The sequence below is a fragment of the Nematolebias whitei genome, chromosome 6 (genome assembly GCF_014905685.2).
Source record: "Nematolebias whitei isolate Nwh7 chromosome 6, NemWhi1, whole genome shotgun sequence".
Lineage (NCBI taxonomy): Eukaryota > Metazoa > Chordata > Actinopteri > Cyprinodontiformes > Rivulidae > Nematolebias > Nematolebias whitei.
The window spans coordinates 42873252-42896761 of record NC_056503.1 but is presented as its reverse complement, the minus strand read 5'-3'; the positions used below and the strand labels follow the sequence as shown (position 1 = coordinate 42896761).

The 23510-nt window shown below is 36.9% G+C and overlaps 1 protein-coding gene across 1 annotated transcript in view; it reads left to right on the top strand.

Annotated features, from left to right (window-relative positions):
* The window catches only part of cntn5 (contactin 5), a 71644-nt gene that overhangs the window by 35769 nt on the left and 12365 nt on the right, over window positions 1-23510 (top strand). The window contains exons 7-13 of the mRNA XM_037677634.1: window positions 1160-1304; window positions 10546-10673; window positions 11056-11231; window positions 14362-14482; window positions 18014-18172; window positions 21806-21955; window positions 22619-22689. Coding sequence (XP_037533562.1) covers window positions 1160-1304; window positions 10546-10673; window positions 11056-11231; window positions 14362-14482; window positions 18014-18172; window positions 21806-21955; window positions 22619-22689 — 950 coding nt within the window. The remainder of the gene's footprint in view (window positions 1-1159; window positions 1305-10545; window positions 10674-11055; window positions 11232-14361; window positions 14483-18013; window positions 18173-21805; window positions 21956-22618; window positions 22690-23510) is intronic.

Below are 23510 nucleotides of genomic sequence, written 5' to 3'. Positions count from 1 at the left end.
ATGTATATATGTGTGTGTGTGTGTGTGTGTGTTAATAACTAAAATAAACTACTACTTACTACGTGTACTACTATTCCTACTTTGCGTTTTTTTACTTATCACGGGGATTCAGGGTACGGTTCCCCTGCAATAAGCGAGGGATTACTGTATAACACAGTGGAATGTTGAACTAGAAAGTTTCTGGAAAAACTTTGACAGGAACTGTCACGTTCCGGCCATTTTAAAATTGTATTTGACAGTACTATGTGTTGGGCATTGCTCTCAGCTACCAATATACCAAACGTCAGCTTAATAAGCTATCTGTAAAAATGACAGGTATACTTTGTACAAGATTTTTCCTTCTTAGCTCAGGAGGCCATCTTGGACTTCTAATTTGCAATCAGAGTCTAATAGGGATTGTTCTCAGCTACAAATTCACCAAATTTCAGCTAAATAGCTCTAAAAACAGCTGAGTTATATCCGATTGAAATTAGCTTTCGCAACCATCTTGCATTTTTAGATTTGAATTCAGAATGCCCTATGCATCGCTGTCAGGTATTTTTTTTTCCCTTTTAGCTAAGGTGGCCATCTTGGATTTTTTATTTGCATTAGGAATGTTTAGCAACTTGCTCTCAGATACGACCTTACTAAATGTCAGCTCAATATCTCAAAGAATGACTGAGTTATAGTCAATTTTGAGTTTTCTGAGGTAGCTGTGGCAGCCATCTTGAACAAAAATGGCTCCAAAAGTTAGTGTTTTGTTCAGAGACCTCTCCACTCCTGGTCATGTGATCTCACTGTGGCCGTTAGAGGCTGTGAATGTTGGCTGTCATTGTTTTTCAATGACGAACATGACTTCTTTGCTTGCAAATTACATCACCATGGTAACTGGAAGTGTCAACAAAAGTAATAGCACGCATCACGGTGCCTAGCTGGTCGTTTTGATATAACATTTGTGAGGGTATATTTTGCAGTTCTGGTCGCATTAAAGTTGATAGAAGAGCAAGATTGTTTTCAGGTGGATAATAATAGGTAGCTGCCTTTCAAGGCTGTCCCCAATTATTCTATTAAACATGTATATTGTCATACCTAAATTTATTTAATAATGAGAAAAGTGTTTTGATTTTAACGTAACATTTTTGTAATCCACATTCAGACCTTGTGTGTTTGTCCCACCCAGCATCAGCGCCTGCCTTTGTCACCAATCCAGTACGGGTCATAGCCACGCTTGGAAAAGACGTGTCTCTGGAATGCAAACCGAGAGCATCACCCAAACCTCGGATAACATGGAGGAGAGGAGACAGAAGGATACAGCCAAATAAAAGGTAAAATATCTCAGTGATTCATACTGAAACCAAACTCTTCGCTCTGATTGGGTCAGGAGACAAAAAGACGGTTATCCTTCTGTGTGCAGCTTGTGCAAATCTTGAAGCTTGTGATGATGATCAAAGCCACTGTGGGAGGACTTGTGTAAGCTCACACAAAGACTAACATCTGAGTCCATATATTAACATTGTCATGCCTTTAAGTCGCTAATAACAAGGGCTGAATTCATGGCACCATGCTGCTTAATGTACATTCTGTGTAGGGATACTGACAATACTGTATATACCAGGGAAATTGAAGACTGAATATATAAGTAGTAAAACAAATACTGTTAAAAAAAACTGTTTTAGCCCAGTACATAACTAGGATATTTGCTAAACAGCTCCTGGAATATTAAGAATGATATGGTAATCTTTATGACACTTTTAAAGAGTTAACAGGGTGGTTGGTTTAAAGAAAACATGTTGGTATTAATGGGATGAATGGTTTATGCTATGTTTGAAGGCTGTCATAAATTTACAATACGACATTAAATTGAATTTAGATTTTTACAATGTGTAGAGTGGAACATTAACAGGCTTAATTGCCCTTTAAAATATGGGCATAGCATTAAAAAGTTTGCTGCAGTGTCTTTGTTTTATTTGTTATAGTTTTATGACATAAATCCCCGTGTTATCATTCTCACCCAGGCCTTTGAGGGACTATGCATGCCTTGTTGCAGCACAACTCAATTTCATTACTGTTTCTGAAATTAAGTGTCACTCTGAAAATAAAACACTATAGGTACCGGTGAAGCTTTGGAGGCTCATACTTAACCCACTTCCCGATATAGAATGCTGACAATTTAGACTCTGCAATTGCATTTGAAATTCACATGGCCATTTGATGCATCTTCCTTTATGAGAAACATCTAGTGCACCTGGAGGGGGCTGAGCGGGGAGAGGGCCCATCAATCAAACGGAGCAACGGAGATGAAATTATTACTTACAGCCGAGAATCTTGAGTTTCGAGCAGGAGAATGGGACGTTTGCGTATCAGATGTGACTTAGCAGTCCGCTGTTCAGAGTGTGTGGCTCCTTTAAATAGGCAGCTACATCTTGTCGTGCTTCCAACAGGTGGACTGAGGACTGTTTATTAGTTTGACATTTAAGGAGAGTGTGGAACATGTATAGTTATTTTATTTTTCAATCAAAAAAGCATCAGTTTTCTTTTTTATGATTTTCTTAAGTGAAACTTATGCATGGTTATATAAACTGTACCTTGTTTGTTATTTTGTGAGAATAATTTTTCAACACATAGTACATTGTGAGGACTTCTGTAACCAACAAAGTAAAAGCACATTGTGAGGACCAACTGCTCTTTGTGGGGACCAAAGCCCTCATAAGTTTCAAGTGTCATTGGTGGGTTAGGTTTAGGGTTACATGTGTAACGGTTAGGTTTAGGGTAAGGATTGGTGTTAGGTTATAGAAATGAATGGAAAATGAATGGAAGTCAAGGAAAAGTCCACATAAAGATAGCAAGACAAACCTGTGTGTGTTGCCCTTGAGAGATGATTAACAGCTTTGGCACATCTGGATCAAATAGCCTTTAAGAAATTTGTCAGACTTTTGAAAAATGTGTTTTATATAATTTCTGGCATACACAGCTGAAGAAAATCATACCTATTTATAAGGTTAAGGTTTTTTTATTTGTCGTTCGCACCACATGTGGTGCATGTGGTGAAATGAAATTGTGTAAACAAGGTCCCAGTTACATCCAACAAAAGTATAAATTGTAACAAAAAACACTAGTAAGATGTAAGATATGAACCAAGAAAGATGCCAAACTAAGAATACTCTAAGGTTTTTGTACAGATGTTTTTATTTTTATTTTATTGATGCACAAATTTAACTTAAGAAAATAATAATAAGATAACAAGAATGCTGATGCATTTTTGATTGACAAACAAAATATATATTTTCATACTCTCCTTAAATGTCAAACTAATAAATACTCCTCAGCCCACCTGTTGGAAGCATAATGATACGTAGCTGACTATTTAAAGGAGCCACATCCTGATAATCAGACTGCTAAGTCTCATCTGAAATAATTACTTCGTTTTTATTTATTTTTTTGTTTGTTTTTATATGAGAGCCAGAAAATTGAAATTAATAAAATAATCAGTTCATTTCTCACCACAGTACAGTTCATTTTCACTTTTAAGAACTAGCATACCAGAGTATACAGTTCATTTTTTTCTATAATTTCTCAGTGAGGAACATAAAAAAAAACACCTTGGATGCTATACAAAGTCTTTTTTTATTTATTTTTTTATGTGAAACTGCGATCCAATCAAAATTTGGCACCCTTAACAGGCTGTTGTTTGCAACTTAAGGGTACCTTAATGAACTAGATGACACTGTGTTTAGGAGAGTCACTGTGTAAATAGAGATCAACCTTGTGAAAGGTGATAGCAATCAGAAAATGGCTGAAACAAAGACAAAGGAGTCGTGCATTTTGAGGTCCCAGTCAGGGTGACTTCTTCAAGGATTTTCTGACATTATCTATAGAAACGTCTATGAGACTATGAGAGGTGTCGTATTCTTGAAGGAACAAGGGGAATCGAAGCTGCTTCACGTTTATCTGGCATTGACAGCTGTGCTGACTTAATGAAGGTTTGTAATTAACATGGATTTCCAGTAATGTTCAGGGCTTTTGTGTCTCAAATAGGAAGCATTAACACCATTAGTTTTAAAGTACATGACAGACTCATTTAAAACAGACAAAGTAATAGTAGTTTGGCAATTCCTTATTAGAACTGTTGAATTTTTAAACGTGTTCCAGTTTACAGATTTAGCAAATAAATAACGATTTTTGCAGTTTGTTTGATTTCACCTCAGCAAGTTAAAGCTTTTTCTGTGATATTTCACTGTTTCCTTCTAGATCTCCTCAGGTTGAATGGATTTACATATTCTGTATACCCAGCAGTCCCTATCTTGTCCTTTCTGCCTCAGTGTCCTTGTCGGATGTGAATTCCTCCCTAATTTGAAAAATGTCTCCTGGCTCTGGGTGGCTGCTGAACTGTCTACGTGTAGGTAGATTTTGTCACGCCCACGTGACTTTCTCATTGCCATTTTCAATCACCGTGCAGGTGATAAAAGAGCTCAACATTGTACATATAAATGCCAAACAATATGAATTAAATCAGGAGAATCGTGGACTCTTTATTATTTTCATTGTTGATGTTGAATGAAATTGATTTCTTGATTAAACAGAATTCGTGAAAGCGCCTCAGGTGCCTATAACCTGATGTCTGATTTCTATCAGATTGTATAACTTATCCCACGCTGTCATCCCACGTTTCCCCCAATCACCGGTCACTGCTCACCGTCCAATGATTACGATAAAAATTAAACCTATATAGTAACATAATGGTGAATGTGTCAAATGTCAGAGGTTAATTTATTTATTAAACACCTTTTAAAATGAAAAGGATGAGTCTTAAGCAGATATTTTAATATATTTGCAGTTATAGAAGTGCACACATGTAGAAGTAATTATTCCATAGATTTGAGACAGAACAAAGCTCAGTAATCTTTATCTTTTAATTTAGATTCATGGATGAACGAAATGGTCCAAGGTAAATAAGTAACGAGGTAAAAGAGATTAGGTCATGTAGTGGAAGTGGGGCATTTGAGAGGCTCTTACTGATGTTGGGTAGATCAGTTAAATGTGATGTGGCCAGACCATTTAAAGCATCATGAGCAAACAATACAATCTTAGAATAGTTCAAAAATATACACAAAGCAAGATAAGAAATGCCAAGCTTTGTGTTTAAGGCCCTGCATTCTGAACTATGTCTAAATATTACAGAGAAGACAGGTCTAAACTAACATGCAAAGCTCAACAAGAAGTGGTGAAAACAAATAGTTTTTTTTTTCACATCTTATATGAAAGAGGTCTTTATCTTTGCAATAACCCTGAGAAATCACAAGTGGGTTCTTGACAGCAGTGAGACTTTTATAGGGCTAAAGAACCCAAACAGAACTTGTGAATTAAATAAGATGTTCAAACCAAACTCCTTTAGTTTCACATTCACTGAAATCAAGAAATGCATCCAGTTTTAATATTACTTTGACAGTTCGGTAGTTGTTTCAGTTTATTGATGCTTTCTAACTTACCGTACTTGCATCAGTCTGAATATGTCTAATACAATGGGAAAAAAAAACCACAAGTCGTTTTGCCGTATAAGTTGCATCTATTATGCGTCACCGCTGACCACCTGGAAACGTGGACCGGTGTTGTCAAAAATCGATTGGCTGCCAAATGGCAGTCGCAGGAGCATGCATGGGAGGACTTTAACAACAATTTAACAATATTAACACTTGAAAACAATTATTTGTTTGCTCAAAATTATAGCAAAGGTGTGTCTCAGTTTAAACTTTTCTTAATAAATGCACTATATTGGTCAAATCAGCCGCATTTCGCCTGGGTATCATGGCGAAATGCAGCTGATTTGATGTTTGCTCCAGGAGTTCCGGGGTGAGATGGTGGTTTTATATGGCAAGCCAAGTGTCTCATCAATAGCCAATTTTACCTATTAATGGGACACTTGGCTTGACATATTAGTCGAGGGCCCTCTAGCGGCTGAAAATTGTAGTGTTCTGTATTTTCCATGTCAGAATGAATGAAATCATCAGATCTCGGCCAAAAATTGGGTTACAAATATAGAGAAAAAAATGTAAATACATTGCTTTGCTATATAAGTCGCAGGACATGAAAATTTATGCAAAAGGGTGCAACTTATACGACAAAAAGTATGGTAATATTCAAACGAGCCTTGATGTCATCAGCAAAGCCCTATAATAAAATGTCTTTGTTACTAAAATTGACTACAAAGTAAACATACAAACTGCATAGCAGAGGACCTAAAACACATCCCTGAGGAACCCCAGATATTGGAAGGGCTGAAAAAGAACACATGAATTGGAAGAACATTTATATTGGAAGGTCTGATTTGTGTTGTGTGAGACAGAGAATCCAAGCTTGTTGTTGTTGTTGTTGTTGTTGTTGTTGTTGTTTTAATCACTTATTACAAATAAATGTCAAGCAGAAAATTCCAAGTGATGGAATCAGCCTCACTAAAGGCTGTAGAACAATGTATTTTAAAAAAAAGCTTTAAAAAAATGTTGGAGGACATTATGACCTAATATTATAATGGGAAAAACATACTTTTGTTACTCCTAATAAGGTCAGCTCTGAAGACATTTCGTTATATCTTAATGCCATAACAATTTGAACTAAGTCAGAGATAAATCGATAGCAATTTTGTAAGGATAAGAATTCAGCTTTTCAGTTGATGAATTTTGTCAAAGTTTAACAAGCCAATAAAATCTAAACTGAAATATATACATTTTGAATAAATTGTTTTTTTTTAATGTAAAGTAGAGAAATAACAAGATTTTAGTACTTGTTTAAACACATTACTATTTGATTCGTATTATGTACACAACTGCTCTTCCACTTGTGAGTGGGCTTGTTGATTATAGCTACATTCATTCTATCTTATGTCAAACACTTCATTCCCCTGCTGTTACAACACAGAGCCAAATGTTACTCTTGTTTGTGTCCTTCAGTTGGATAAGGGTCTACTTATGAATGCAAAGTGGTGTTTGTAAGTTTGTTTTTCTTCTCTGTTACACTCGTGCTTCCTTGGAGAACTGCTTGATCATGTGCGCATCAGAGTTTGACAGTTTTCCCTTTAAACTCATTGAATGCGGCAACACTTAGGCTCCATCAGGTAGATTCATGGGCGCTACGCAAAGATGAAAGCCTGTTTATTTAGATTTATGCAAATGTTGACGCAGAGGAACAAAGAATCCTAACAACTATTTTATTTCCCATTGTGTAGCGTTCTCCTGAAATGTTGTGCTGAAAATGTCCTTTGATGAATTTTAAATTATACTGTAATTATTCAAATTGCAGTCTATTGTGATCTTTGAAAGGCACAAGATCGGATGTGGCACAGCTTTGTCTTTCGAACACTAAAATTTAAAGGAATTTGTGTCGCTATGCTGTGCATGAAAACCCAATGGCACCTCGTGGCATTTTTTGAGCCACTGAGCTTGCCCTCATTACATTAAACTGTTTCGTTTAAAAGCATCTGTGTTCACCTCTGTTCACGTTGGAGCTACTTAATGGAATTTGAAAATCAAATCTGTTAGTTTCTTACAGGTTGGATGTTCTTGAAACTGAGTGGATTGCACACAAGGGAATTATGGGACACCAAAATTCAGTTGCTTGCCAACAAAACAATTTCTTTAAGCCTTGAATGTCATTATACAAAATCTGATTATAGTTTCTGACCATTTGCACAAAGTTGTGTAGCCATTATGCAAATTAATTTGGTCAAGGTTTATTCTTATTCTTTTTTTTTTCTTTTCTTTGGCAGTCATTCATTCATTCAACCTTTATCTATACAGGTTAATCCCACTCAGCCTTGAGGACTCATTTACAAGAGAGACCTTATTTTACCAAGGAGTGATGACAACAGTACACAACAAAGACAATAATAGACAATCATAAAGGATGCGTATAAATTGAGAATTATTTTTTTTAATGAAAATAAAATGGTGTTTAAAAGAAAATATAACAAAAAAAACAGCTATATTGTAAGGCGGTGTAGAAAACTAAAAACCAGAACATGTCTGCATTGGTTTATGCCAGGAACCTAGTGGATGTTTGAAGCCACTTAGAGAGGTCAAGGTCAAGATCTTCAGATCTTTTTGCAAGCTATTCCAGGAAACAGGAGTGGAGTAAGAAGGCCCTTTTGCCAAGTTCAGTCCGCACTGAGGGAACACTGCATGTAATAATGTCCTGAGGGTGCACGCTGTAGCTGCACTCGCGCAGAGACATGTAGGAGGAGATATATGAAGATAACAGACTGAGAAGTGATTTAAAGATGAAAATGTACCAGTGAGCGAGTCTGCGTGAAGTTAATGATGTCCAGTTAACCAGTGAATAGGGTGCAATGGTGGGTACGGTACTTACAGCCAGTTATGAATCTTAGCACACCATGATAGACAGCATCCAACATCTGCCAGGTTCTTGTAGGGACGTTCATGTAAATAATATAACCGTAGTCAATGGAGGGAAGGAAAGTCGCACTTACAAGGCATTTCCTAGCCATCAGAGTTGGACAGGACCTATTTCTGAAAAAAAAAAACAATTTAACTTTCAGTTTCCTTACTAGGTTTTCCACATGGAGCTTAAAAGAGAGATGTGAATCGCTCAAGATACCCAAATATGTGTAGGACTCAACAAACTCAATAGGAGAACCATTCAAGGATAAAGTCAAAGGAAGAAATGCTGGGACCAAATTCCTGTTTGAAAAAAGCATCCTTTTGGTTTAGTCAGCATTTAGGACAAGTTTGAGATGGAACAAATCTGACTGGATCATGTCGAAAGCGGATTGCAAAAGCTGGAAAACCTTAGCAACTGTTTTATATTGACAAACAACTGAACTGTGTCATCAGCATAGAAATGTAAGGATGCATCAGGGATGCACTGACCTACATTACCTATGTACTGTAGATTGTGAAGAGGGTGGGTCCCAAGACAGAGCCTTGTGGTACACCATTGTTGATAGTTAAATAACAATGTTAAATAACAGGTCAACCCTGCAGATCTGAATACAATTTCTTGTTCAACTTTTGCTTGAAGAAAATACCTCTGCTCTTGTGTATCACACTGAGGCATTTTTCAAATACATGACAGAAGTTTGATTCTGTAAAAAAACGGTGCACAGACACACAGTAGAAAAAAAAAAAAAAACACATGTATTTGTGTAGTAATGCATTAGTTCTCCTGGAGACCAAAAATTCCTTCTGATCCATGCTAAGTCATGTGCAGTGAAGAGAAAAATTGCAGAACATAAATCTATTTTTTTTTTTTTTGTCATGGGGAAATGTAGGTCCATTCTACAGAATGTCAAACAAGTTATCATCTCCTTATTGGACAACCAGTTACTCTTTTTTAGCCAGAGTTTTTTTGTTTTTGTTTTTTTGTCAGCACATCTGGTGTTTTTCTTTCGGATACCCCGGGGAATTTTTATCTTGGATGCACAACAACCTTGTACAATAATTACCTGTGATGTTTTTACAAGCAACAGTCAGACGTCTAACAGAGGTCTATTTTTGTGGCCCATGATTATATGTTTTTCACTTTCACACTGAAAATATAATTTCTCCGAGATTCAGCGAATGGGGGTAAGCTCTCTACTGATATCATTTTGTGCACAGTAAATCATTTCTTAACAATGTTGGCTTGCTGAAAGCTGACGTGATCCCCCCACACACAATAGTTTGGCAAATTGTGTGTCTGTAAGGTGTGTTTAGGATGGCCACAGAGAAGTCTGGGTTTTAAGACCCAATTTGTGGAAAAATTGTGCTCAAACTATAATAGAAAATGGCTGTTCATGCTGCAAGGTTGTCCCCCACTTTGGTCTTGTTTGTCAATTGACTGTTTTCTGTGTCCTCTGCATTTGAACAAAAACAGCCCAGGTCCAGAGATTTAGTTCCTTAATTGCACTTGGCATTTTGTATCCAGATCGACAGACATCAAAAACACGTGTTTGAGAAAATTATTGGATTGGGACATGAATGGGATATTTTGCTAACAAAGTATCAGTTTGCACCTGAAGGTCCATCCTTATATACCAGTTTTGATCTGCAAGCCAATTGTTATGCAGATTACAGTAGAATAGTAGTTTACACATATGTTCCCAAACTCCTGCAATTAGCTGAAATGAGGAAAAAAATACATATACTTGAATTTAAACAAAGTAAATAAAACTGTACAGCGATGAAAGTAGATGTTTTATTTTTCTGTTTCCTCTTTGAAAGACACCTGAAATATATCAAAGTTTCAACATTTTAACCTCCCTGCTGCCCGTGGGTCAAATTGACCTACAAGCCCTTATTCTGAACACGGTCTTTGTGGGTCTTTTTGACCCAAGGGCAGCAGGAGGGTTAAATGTTTTTTTCTTTTGCCCTTTGCGTCTTGTTACCTGCAGGAAATGTTGCTGAGTTATACAAAAAAAATATGTTAAAATTTTTATTTATTTTTTTATTCTTAGTGAATATTGTTATTTCTTAACGCTACACAACTAAGCAGGTGACGGTATTCCTGAAGTTGTGCTTCAACTCGGTATGGGACTTTCATTCTCATACTAGTATTGATTTTTTTGTTCTTTTATTACAGGATTATGTTATTACGAAACAACACTTTGAAAATTGTTAACTCCAGCCGAGCAGATGAAGGAAACTACGTGTGCCGGGCGGAGAATCAGCTGGGCTCGGCAGAGATGACTGCCATACTGTGGGTAAAAGGTAAGTGATGCCCTGGAGGCCTTTATTTTCTGCCAAATTAGCACAAGTCAGCCTCCAGTAAACAGTCCCCAATGTCATTTTACCCCCCACCATTTCTTGGGTGCCAGGAAATTTATTGTGCTTGATCATCCGTGAAGAAGGGTTTTCACATTCAAGAATCATATTACAAGGGCAAACTTTAACAGTCCATCACAGATATGCACTGTGCACAGACCAAATCAGCGCTAACTAAAATCTCAAAATGGCTTTTTTTTTTTTTGTTTTGCCAAGGTTTAAACAGGCTTCTGATCACTGCTCTGGCACTGATGTTGCAGTCATATAGCTGCTTGACACTAGTTTTGGGTAAGCCTGAGGTGACAGTGCAGCAGTTTTGTGCTTCCAGAGGCCATGCGTGTGGTTCTGAGCCCGAGCAGAGTGGAGGTGACCGTGGGGGAGAGCGTAGTGCTGAGCTGCAAAGCGACACACGACACTTCGCTGGATGTGGCTTTCCAGTGGTTCTTCAACCAGAAACCAATCAACTTTCAACAAGACGGCAACCACTTTGAATACATCCAAACAGTAAGAGCAAGAGTAAGAGCCAAAACATTCCTAAGTCACTTTATATATTCAGTTGTCTTTTCATCAATAAATCTGTTTTTTCTGAACATACACTCATTAAAATGCTACAGGTTGGGTGATTTATTTCTGCTTTTATCTGTGAACGCTGAGCGGGCATTTGCAGTGTTGTTTTCCTGTTTTTATTTTTATTTTTTATTGATTATTATTATTTTGTTTGATTTATGTCCATTTTTGGAAGTACATTAATTATGTCATTCATACATATATACGGTAATATAATATATATGGGGCAGCTGTGGCTGAGTGGATAGAGCAGTCATCCTCCAATGGGAATGTTGGGGGTTTGATTCCACCAACAGTCATTGGTGTCCCATTGGTGTATGAATGTGATAAAGCTCTGATTAGTCTTTGTATAGATCTAGTAGAGTGCTGTATGAATGGGTATATGAGGACACAGATTGTTGTGGAAAGCACTTTAAGTATCTTGATAAGATAGGAAGGTGCTATATAAGTACAGTCCATATATATTTATAACGACTTATTTCTGTCGGTGGGTGAGTATGTGTAAGAAAGGTTCCTGATGAAAAGTGGGTTGTCACGTCAAAATCCAAGATGGCCATCTCCATTGAGGAAACTATGCTTTCTAGTTTTCATATTGCTTGAAAGCATAGTTTCCTCTAATGATTTGTATAGCCAGTGCAGGGGCTAAAGATTTACCTATGATGGTCGAGGCCACCATTCTCCATTGCATCTGGTTGGGGATAAAATTACTCACTTTTGTTTTAAGGGTCAGCCACTTGGCACCCCCTCAAACAAGAAAAAAAAAAAAAAGATACCCATTTTCTTCCGCAGTTGAACCCACTTGAAAATCTTGCACCAAAAACATTAAGGTTTATTTGCATTCTCTGTTCAGTTCCAGTCCAGAAAAGCTTGAAATCTACAAACATTCACTTTTTAAATCTTTCAGCAACGGGGGACATAAGGCTACCACTTCTTCTCCGTATAGTGATGCAGATCATTGCATCGTCATATAGTCCAAAATATGTTGTGGTGATGTCATTCATAATGTCAACTTGATGACTCACAGTTTAAATGTTTGGCAGAATAGTTTTTGTAACAATGTACTTCATAAGATTTAGAGATGTCTAAAAATATGGTGAAACTATGATTTGAGATGTGCGTGATGTGACAGCAACACATTGTTAGGTTAAAATAATAATTGAAGAAAGAAATTGTGCACACTATTATTCTTTGTACAGTGTGTTTATTGAACTGAAAATGAAAACACAGAACTGTGTCTACCTTCATATATTGGAAATGATTTTTGAAAGCCTAATAAAGCCGTGGCTCCATTAAAACTTACACTTCGGGGCTTTTTTTTACCTTAATCTGTAACGTAAGTAAGAAACTATTGTTATAAAATCCACATAAAAAGGTCAACACAATAAAAAAAAATAACAACAATAAATTTAAATACATTGAATTGATATCTCACTTTAATTTAATTGAAAACAGCATTAAATTGTTGAATGAAAAATAAATATGTAATTTGTATTAATTATCTGTCATTTTTGTTATTTATCAGCTTTAAATTACATTGTAATCACTAGTGTGTACGGTGGCCCTAAGTTGTAAATGAACAACATTTGAAAAAAACAGATTTACATTTGAAAAAAATGGAATTACATTTGAAAAAACGGAATTACATCAAGCCAAAGCAGAAGTGGCCAAAGAGGAAGTGGCTGGAATCACATTAGAAAAACGGAATTATATTAAGCCAAACAGGAAGTTTTTTTTTTTTTTTCATTTTATTAACAGCATAAAACCGAACAACAGAACAATATACAGTACACACACAACGGAGATACAGTTAGCAGACTATCCTTTTAACTGTATCTCCATTGTGTGTGTACTGTACGGGGCGGCTGTGGCTGAGTGGTTAGAGCAGTCGTTGTCCAGTGCAAGAGTTGAGGTTCAAATCCACCAGCAGTCACATGCTGAAGAGTCCCCGGGCAAGACATTGAACCCCTCATAGCCTCTGATGTGTGTCCCATCAGTGTATGAATGTGATCTAAAGCTCTGATTAGTCTCTTAAGAATGTTTTGTTTAATTAACTTTGTAGAGATCTAGTAGAGTGCTGTATGAATGAGTCCATGAGGACACAGATTGTAGTGTAAAGCACTTTAAGTATCTTGAAATAAGATAGAAAGGCGCTATATAAGTACAGTCCATTTACCCTTTACTGTATATTCTATGTTCGGTTTTATGCTGTTAGTAAAAAAATATATAAAAATAAAAAAAACTTTCTGTTTGGCTTAATGTTATTCCATTTTTTTCAAATGTCATTCTGTTTTTTCTAATGTGATTCCGGTCACTTTACTTACTTTAATTACTTTTTTCAAATGTAATTACGTTTTTTTTCCAAATATTGTTGTGGTTTTGTTGTTGTTTTATCAAATTTAATTCCATTGTTTCAAATGTTTTTCATTTGCACCTTAGTGCCACCGTACGTTTGAGGTGGTTTGGCTAATATTTTAACACTGATATAAGTTTTGTTTAAACAACTGTTTGAATGCCACAGAAAATAGAGTTTTTTTTTGTTTCTTTTTTTATTTACCATAAAACACGTTTGACAAATAAACCAGGGTTTAAAAAAAGATTAGATGCACATTAGCACCAGAGCAACAAGCCTTGTTTATGTCGTCAATTAAAGTAATTAATAAATTTATTTATTTTTGTCAACAACGGTTGCTAAAATCACGTTTTTCCCGAGGTGTCCTGCGCCACAACAGCGCTCTAGAGAGGAAGTATTTGCAGTGACAATCCTTCACAGGCAAACACAGACCGGGCTGAAGCGTGGCTTGTAATTTTAATCAGGTTTCGTGCTAAACAGCTGCCTGTAGACCTTGGATTATTCCCAGTCTTGCCTCAGGCCTTTCTCATTTCAGCAGACAGAAAATACCAGTAGCTGAAGAATGTAACGCCACGCAAGCACCTGAATTAAACAGGAATTTCTCAAGCCGCATGAGCCTCTACAAGTTGTAATGGAATCACACTTCTTGTGTCATGCTCATTTAGGCTTGCCGGATGCCTTCCGTTTTTTTTAATGCTTTCCTTTTCTCAACTGCAGCAGTCCTCGACGGTGGATCTGATGATTAGGAGCATTCTGTTGAGGCATGCTGGGAAGTATGGATGCAAAGCCCAGACCAGTGCCGACACTGTGTTTGCAGAAGCAGAGCTCCTTGTGCGAGGTAAGCCCGATATCTTTCAGTGCAGCAGTAACTGTTCTGTTCACTCCTCACCAGATACCCAAATACACCCCCACCCCCACTCCCAGTGACCAGTGTCCCTGAAACATGATTGGCTCATTCTCATGCACAGCTGCTTTAGGAGACTTCAGTTCAAGAAGAATACAAGCTGAGTGTATATTTAGGCTCCTGAGCAATGGTTTCAACCTTTATTTTCATCAGACCCATAAAAACAGTGGGCTGTTTTCAATTCACAAAAAAATCAAACATTCAAGGAGAGAGAGGATTGATGCCCACCACATTTCAAACCCCCTTTTGAGAACATTTTACTATCCTCACTGTGAACGTGCTCAACAGACTGTCTGCATGAATAATTTTAATATTCACTTTTAAATAGACTTTCTCCACTGTCTAGTGATAAAATGTCCTTTCTTCTCTAAATGTAATGTTACGTAATGATTATTGTCCATGCAGGTCTGGTTTTGACTCTCTTCTTATCTCAGTGACAAGTTTTCAGGCTCTTCATTACTTTATGAATAACAATGGACCCATGCTTCATAGCCACAAGCATTTTTTTTTTTTTTTGGTACCACTTTACAATAAGGCTCCCCTTATAGATGGCTAATACATAGTTTATATATATATTATATTAATTATTCTATAAACACTTTATAAATCATTAATGATTGTTTATTATGCATTAATTAAGGGTAATAGAGACAAAACTGACCAGTTTCTTGCCAAATAGTGATCCAAATCTGCTCACCTTTATATTTCATCTAGAGTTGTTATATTAAACATTTCAGACTAAGATACTACTTTGTAAGCACAATAAGGATTTGTAAACCTATTTTTTTAGGCTATAACATTAGTTGTAGATACTTAAAATGCAGTGATAAAGTACAATATTATATGCTAAAGTTGTTAGTCTGAAATGTTTCATATAACAACTCTAGATGAAATATAAAGGTGAACAGATTTGGCTCACTATTTGGAAAGAAACTGCTCTGTCACCCTTAATGCACAATAAGCAGTAACTAATGAGTTATACAGTGTTTATAGAGGAATTAATAACAGATCTATACACTATTTATTAGCCATCTATAGGGGAGCCTTATTGTAAAGGGGTACCTTTTTTTTTTTTTCTGATGACAAAAACATTTATAAAGAACATTCATCCAAATATGTTTAGTTCAGTTCTACTTTGTTTTTACATATAGCATGCTGGACACCAGTTTAATCCTACTGTTTTGGCTATTGCTCATGAAAACAATGTGAAAAGAGAGAAAACGCAAAAAAAATTGGTAAGTTACATTTTTGGGGTCATAGTCTGACCAGTCAGGGTTTGAGCTCAGAACATTTTGCTCAAAGCACTAACGTCCATGTTTGACTGAAAGTACCAAGTACCAAGCTATTAGGTCATTCATTGATTTTATGTAAGTCATTCAGAAACCTTAGGCGAATTTAGAGTAGGGCTGCACAATTTATCTAAAGTTTATTGTCGTCACAGTGTCAAAGTGCAGAGGACTGCTTGGACTACAACAAATCATAAGCTATTATATTTTAAGTACCACACATCCATGGTCTGCATTCTAATGTCAACCAACAGCCTCTCAATGACCTTGATGACCTCACCCGGTTAAGATGAAAGTGATGATTGAACAGAAAGTAACAAAAATGTGGGTTCATTACAACTGATATTGTCACCATATTAAACAATAATCTCCAATATTTTAGTTTGTTATATTAATCAGCCTTTGTTTAAAGGAAATAAGACATTTTTTTTGTATAAAGTTTAGTTAAAGGTAACGTAAAGTTAGGAACAAAAATAATTTGGGCTATTGTCAAAACATTCAAGTCATTGTCAATAAAATCTGCTGGTTTAGTAAAACTGTTGTTAGGCTGAAGCCATTTAAATATTGTAATATAAATATTAGAGATGTTCCAATCGATTGGTTACTGATCATGATCGAATGATTTCAATTAAAAAGTATGTGACTGGCTGATACCGATCAATGGCTTTCACTGCCAATCACAAAAAGCGATCACCTTTGCAGCCTGCAGAGATCAAGTAGTTTATATACTGTATTTAAGCAATGTTTTGAGATTTATTTGACTTTCTGAACTATTTAGCCTGTTAGAGCCTTAATGTTTTCAATATGTTAAAGATTATGTTACTGATAGCAGATACATTGTTTTCAGTTGTCCTTTTGACTGATTAGTTGCTGTATTGTGTCTGCAAGTAAATTGGAAAAGTAAATTAAAACATGTTTTTTCTCCAAATTAAGGTGATTTTATGGTTCCTATTTTCCAGATCACATAGCAAGTAGCACTTATCTTAACTAAATTAAAAAAACAAATACAACCAATCCATATGATCAGTATCAGTGATCGGTATCTGTGATCGGCACCATGGGTGATTGTTTCGGTGCTCGGCAGCAAAAAACCTGATCGGATCATCCCTGATAAATATGTTTAATGCAACTGGCATCAAGGATCTGTCTTGAGCCCCTTCTTGTTTGCTCTGGTGATGAACCGACTAACCGATGAGGTCAGGCAGGAATCCCCAAGGACTATGATGTTTGCAGATGACATTGTGATCTGTGGTGAAAACAGGGAACAGGTGGAAGAGAACTTGGAGAGGTGGCGGTATGCACTTGAAACAAAAAGGAATGAAAGTCAGCCATAGTAAGACAGAGTTTCACCAATCAATTTGGTCCATCATAGACACCCAACGTTTCTTTGAATATGTTATTCAAAAACTTGAAATTAAAGAAACTAGAAGAATATTTTAAACACATAATTACTGTCCACCATGAACTTAAAAGTGTACAATACAAATGCAAACAATAAATACTGTTGAAAATAAATACTATTAAAACAAGGCATTTCTAAATTGCACCAATAGAAAAACACTTGAGCAAATGTTTTCAGCCAGACGAATTTTACTTTTAAGCTGCACAATACTGTGCTGAGTATGGTGGAGTACTCATTTACTCTCATTCATTAAGCTGTATTAAATATTCTATATGTTTAAATAAATTAGCGCCGGCTGAAAAGTTTATGTGCTAAAATGGTAGCACAGCAGTTAATGAAGTACTACAGCTTTCCACTTGGAACTTTCATCGATGACATTGTTCCCGTAGTCAAGCCATACACAGTACAGTATGTCTGGATCAGAGAATGCAAATGCCACTTTCTTTACAACCGTCTTACAGAAGCCTATTAGGGACACAGTACACTGAGTTTTACGGAGGATCTCACCTGCCAGCTTTTCTTTTACAGCTGTTCACCCCGGAGTCCTTCGATGTTTGTTGCACTTACAGATTGCATTCTGCTCTGAGGTCTGAAGTAAACACATGTTCAGCTGAATTGAAATACAAGAAAGACTACCACATAATGTTGTTTTGTTTTTTTTACTTCTTCTTATACACATTAGAACAGTTTATTTTGTTTTTCTGGAAGCAATTTTACATCAGATGTCCACAGCTGTAGGCTAATTTAATCTGTGTCTTCTAATTATTCCCCTGCCAGGTCCTCCTGGACCCCCTGGAGTGGTGATCGTAGAGGAGATCACAGACACCACAGCCACTTTGTCTTGGACGCGTGGCCTCGACAACCACAGCCCTATCAGCACCTACAATTTACAAGCCCGTAGCCCCTTTTCATTAGGGTGGCAAACTGTCAAAACAGGTAATCAATAAGGACCAAATTGCTGCCTCCAGATTTAAAAATGTAATGTGTGCCCATAAAGAAGGCCCATAATCCTGCCTGGAGTTATACACAAAAATGAAGGATTAGGTCAATAGGGACAAGGTAGTGTTAATGAGTGTCATAATTAAAATGTCTTTTAGTAATTTACTTTAAATATTAACACTGAATATTCTACCAAAGTTGGTTTGAAACAAATAAAACTGGGAGTTTCTTCAGATGCCGGTTTCAAAAGTGCAAATAAAAGTCCCGCATTGTTTTACGGCTGAACTCGGTCCATGGTGAGAAGGATTTCGTTAAAAGTAACGAGCCTGTTTCAAATGTCAAAGTCAGATCAGCACTTAGTGGGAAATTAACCTTTTGCTCTTGAATTATAAGACTTATCCGTATTCATTTAGTACATAGCACTTCCAGATCTTTAGAAACAAATTGGATTCGTTTTTGGGTTACTTTAGAGAATAACCATCAGTTATTATCACTTAACGTTAATGGATGAGGGCTTGCTAAGCGTTGTGTGCAATCTGTCTTAATATGCCGTCAGATAATAATAGCAGAGTCTAAGGTGCGATAATGATACATCCCCAAAGATATATTAATCATACTTTGTATACACTCCTCTCACATCGTGTCTGTTCAACTACATTTAATTCAATAAAGCACAATTAGGACCCAGTGATAAATGTTCCGTGTTGAACTTGTTCGGATTAGCATAAAGGGGACTGAGCGTTTAGCCCCGACTTCTTGCAAACAAAGCTATCAGCTCCTGTTTGAAGAGCAGCTGCTTGACAGCGTCATCTCATTGTTAGCTGCTTTTTTTTTCTGATAAGAGCGTAAGCTCCACTGCCTCAGAGACCTATGGTTCATTTGCGACATGGATAAGCTTTCAGTTACTGTTTATTTTCTACTGCAGGATCAATATTGGCAACGCTTGATTATGGAAGTCAGAAAAAAAAAAAAAAAAAAAACAGACCAGATTTGTTAAGTTCCCTCCTGGTAATTTAGTTTTAAACACATTTATGAGGCATTTTGCAGTCTGAGAATGTGATGTATTATAATGCTCAGTTCTGCAGAAACTGTGAGAATTGATTGAATGGGTAATGACTTCTAATTCTTCATGTGCTCTGATGCTGCAATTAGGCTGTTGTTCATGCATCAAAATGTCATATGCCAAGTGTTAAGTAAATTCTGGAACCTCACCACCTGGTGTGAAAATATGCCAAGTCACTGGGAATCTGCAGAGGAGATAAAAGGACCGTGCAGTCAATAGGAACAGAGGCAATAGAGTTGTCCTTTTTTTTTTATTTTTGCTCCGCACTTCTGCTCACTGAATTTGAAATAAAATAATGATTAGAGTTCTGAGGTTAAAGGATCTTGTCCCAGCTTTTACATGCTGGAGTAAACAGTAATATTATGTTTGTTTTATCTATTTGCTATAATTTTAGACGAACAAAAAGTGGCACATCCTCATAAGACTTGACAATCACGTTAAAAGTCGTATGTTAATGTTAATGAATGCCTGAAAGCTACAATCCAGGACCCAGTGACATGTCATGTCTGCCTCTTCTCACTTAATTCAATCTGGCCTTTTGCAATAAAACACCTGCTCAGTTCCATAAGTCCTTTAGTCCAAACGATCTTATTGGCCATTTGTCCATACCCTTAAACTGGACTCATAATGGTGTCCTCAGTACTAAATGACCAGATAGAACATTTCTCCTCTCTCAAATATGACTCTTATAGCAGTTTCCACAAATTTAAAAAGGTCATTAAGAGCCATTTTCTTCATCATGTCACAGTGTTAATTAGATTCTATTAGGACTCTGGTACATGTACCACTTTCAACAACGGGACATAGATTTGAAACTGGGAAATTAAAGGTGTTTTTTTTTTTTTCATACTTGTAATTTTTAGGCACTACAGTACCTCAAAGCCACAATTATTGAAACACTTATTTTACCTCATGGTTGAGCTTTGCTGTGATGGACTTGCCACCTGTCCAGGGAGTCTCCCGCCTCACGCACAGTCACGGCTGGAGATAGGCTTCCTGCGACTCGGAGAAAGAGAATGAATGGATGGAAGGTTGAGTTTTGTTTGTAAATAAGAAAGTGCTTATTTTATATGAGGAAAAAAAGGTTAGCGCTAACGTAATTTATATTAAAAAAACATTATTTATGGTTTATTAACACATAAATAACAGATGTTATTGCAACATTTCTGTCATTTTGGGGATGTTTTTAGGCAATAGACCTACTTGGTTAGGAATAAAATTCAAATCAGTTTACTGGCAAATAATGACAAAAATCAATGCAGACATGTTCCTGTTTTTAGTATTCTACACCGCCTTGCATCTAGCTCCTTTTTCACTACTTTTCCTTTTGATTGTCCTTTTGGTGGCCATTTTATTTTCACTTAAAACGAAAAAAAAAAGTGTACGCATCTTTTATGATTGCCTATTGTTGTTGTTGTTGTCCACTGTTATCACTCTTTGTTAAAAAGTCTGGTCTCTCTCTTGTAAATGAGGCACCGAGGCTCAATGGGATTAACCTGTAGAAATAAAGGTTGAATAAGATGTATATAGTGCCAAACCACAAGAGAACTTTTCTCGGGGCACTGAACATTCAAATACATACAAAAGCCAGTTAGTAAAGTTCTCTATCTAAAGAAGCCAGCAGACCCGTTGAACCTTCACGTTGTTGCAGTCTCCCTTCCTGAGCAAGCACAAAGGCAACAGAGGAAAGGAAAAACTCAGTTTTAACAAGAAGAAACCTCCAGCAGAACCGAGCTCAGGACAAGCAGCCATCTGCTTTGACCGGCTGGGTTTGAGAGGACAGGAAGGAGAAACAGACTAACACAGAAAGGCAGGTCCAGATGGAGGTGCAGATGTACCCTCTATTGGAAGAAAGACAAAAACACGTCAACGATAGTAAAAAATACTAATACAAAACGGGTAGGACAAATAAAAACAGCAGCAGAGCAAAGAAATGTTGTCAGTTTGCCCTCCAGCAGTCTAAGCCTATAGCAGCGTAACTAAGGTATAGCTCAGGAAACCCAAGCCAACCCTAACTATAGGATTTATCAAAAAGGAAAGACTTGAGCCTAATCTTAAATGTAGACAATGTGTCAGCCTCACAGACAGAAACGGGAAGTTGGTTCCACAAGAAAGGAGCAACTGAAAGCTCTTCCTCCCATTCTGCTTTTGGAAACCCTAGGAACCACAAATAAACCTGGTTATAACTAAGGCTCCTTGTGTCAGAAAAAAAACCATCCCAAGCATTTTTTTTTTTTCCATGTTGTCAAAAGATGCACATTTGACTCTTAAGATGCATTTGAGTTGAGTAAAAACTTTTTGGATGCTTGGCCAGAAAATCCTCTTTACACTCTTGGTTGCCTAGGCAACATTTTTATACCACGAGTGAGGGTGTAATTTAAAGTCTTTGATTCCTCAGCGCTTTCCACAGTGTGAATTGGAACGCTGTCAAACACCCTCACGGCTGAAAGTTTGCACTTATGTCAGTGTTTTTCTTGCATGAAGTACGTGATGTAAACTGCAAATAGTCATGTTGTATTTTTTTTCTTTGCAACTGAATAAACTGACAAGCCACACTGTGTTCGCAGACCCAGACCCAGTGACTGGGGACATGGAGTCAGCTGTGGCAGTAGAGCTCAACCCCTGGGTGGAATATGAGTTTCGAGTGGTGGCAAACAATGCGATCGGGACGGGAGATCCCAGCGCTCCGTCTAGAAAAGTTAGGACCAAAGAAGCAGGTAAACCTCGGATTAGCACTACATGCAAGCCACATTTTGACTGATGGTAAAGAGCCTAAAATGAGACTATTTGTTTGTTAAAGATGTCACACAGTGATCTTACAACTATGTTCTGTTTTCAATTTGTAATACAACCAGTTTAAACTGTGGAAAAAAATAAAATATTCAATGAAGACTCTAAAACCTATTTATTTTCTTTCCATTAAAGCAGACAGTCTTTTATTAACCTGAGACAACAACACATCGCCATACAGTAAATGCCTTCTGCCGCTTCACTAGCTGCTCATTTCCTCACTAAAAATATAATTACAAAGGTCGGTGGTCATTTCAGAAGAGCTATCAAAATCTGCCCCATCTCTTCAGCACAATTAACAGACTAATTAATGTATCTACACACAATTAATTCATCCATAAACTCACAATATGTGAGCCAAATGTCAACTGCAGGGTTCCATTATAAAACGCTGGACTCCCCTGTGGTTATCAGTTTGATTATTTTTTATTATTATTATTAATCAGGAGGATAAAGTTAACTATGGTTTCAATGTTCTGCCAAATTCATTATTTTTTATCTTCAGTTGCCTGGAATTAAATAAATATTTCGGTTTGCTGAGTGGGTTTAGTAATGCTGTCCTGAGTTTTTATTTATTATTTTTTTCACAGTTCCTGCTGTGGCACCATCAAATGTTAGTGGAGGAAACGGCCGCAGGCACGAACTGGTCATCTCGTGGGAGGTAGGTCCTCTGCCAACAGCCTCCCTCAGTAGAACAAATGTGACAACAAGTGCAACATCCACAAAATGTCACAGCAGCTCTGCTGTTAGCAAGGCTCCGATTTGGTTGGATAAACAGATATTCATGGAAGATTTAAATCAGTCTTACGTCTTCAGATCAGTTTAATCACAATTAAAATATGGAAATGTGTTTTTACAGTCTGAGAATTTAAAAGAATCTCTTTCAATCTATTGTCTTTGTACAATATATATTTGAGGTATATGTTGATGAGGGATTATTTCAGTAGAGAGGTTTGTGAGATATTTGTTCAAAATGATCAATTATGAGAATATTGGCATGTTTTATAAAACAAAATTCCAGAAAATGAGCTAAAGTCGTGATTATGTATACTGTAATAGCTACAGTCTACATATATTTTCTCTGGTCCAGGTGTAGTTTCTATGGTCCAGGTGTAGTTTCTATGGGCCAGCTGTAGTTTCTATGGTCCAAGTGTAGTTTATCTGGTCCGGGTGTAGTTTATCTGGTCCAATATAATTGCTATTGTCCAGGTGTAGTTTCTATGGTCCAAGTGTAGTTTCTCTTGTCCGGGTGTAGTTTTTCTTGTCCTGGTGTAGTTTCTCTGGTCCAATATAATTGCTATTGTCCAAGTGTAGTTTCTCTGGTCCAGGTGAAGTTTCTATGGTCCAGGTGCAGTTTCTCTGATCCATGTGCAGTTTATATTGTCCGAGTGTAGTTTTTATTGTCCTGGTGTAGTTTATCTGGTCCGGGTGTAGTTTTTTCTTGTCTGGGTGTAGTTTGTCTGGTCCGAGTGTAGTTTTTCT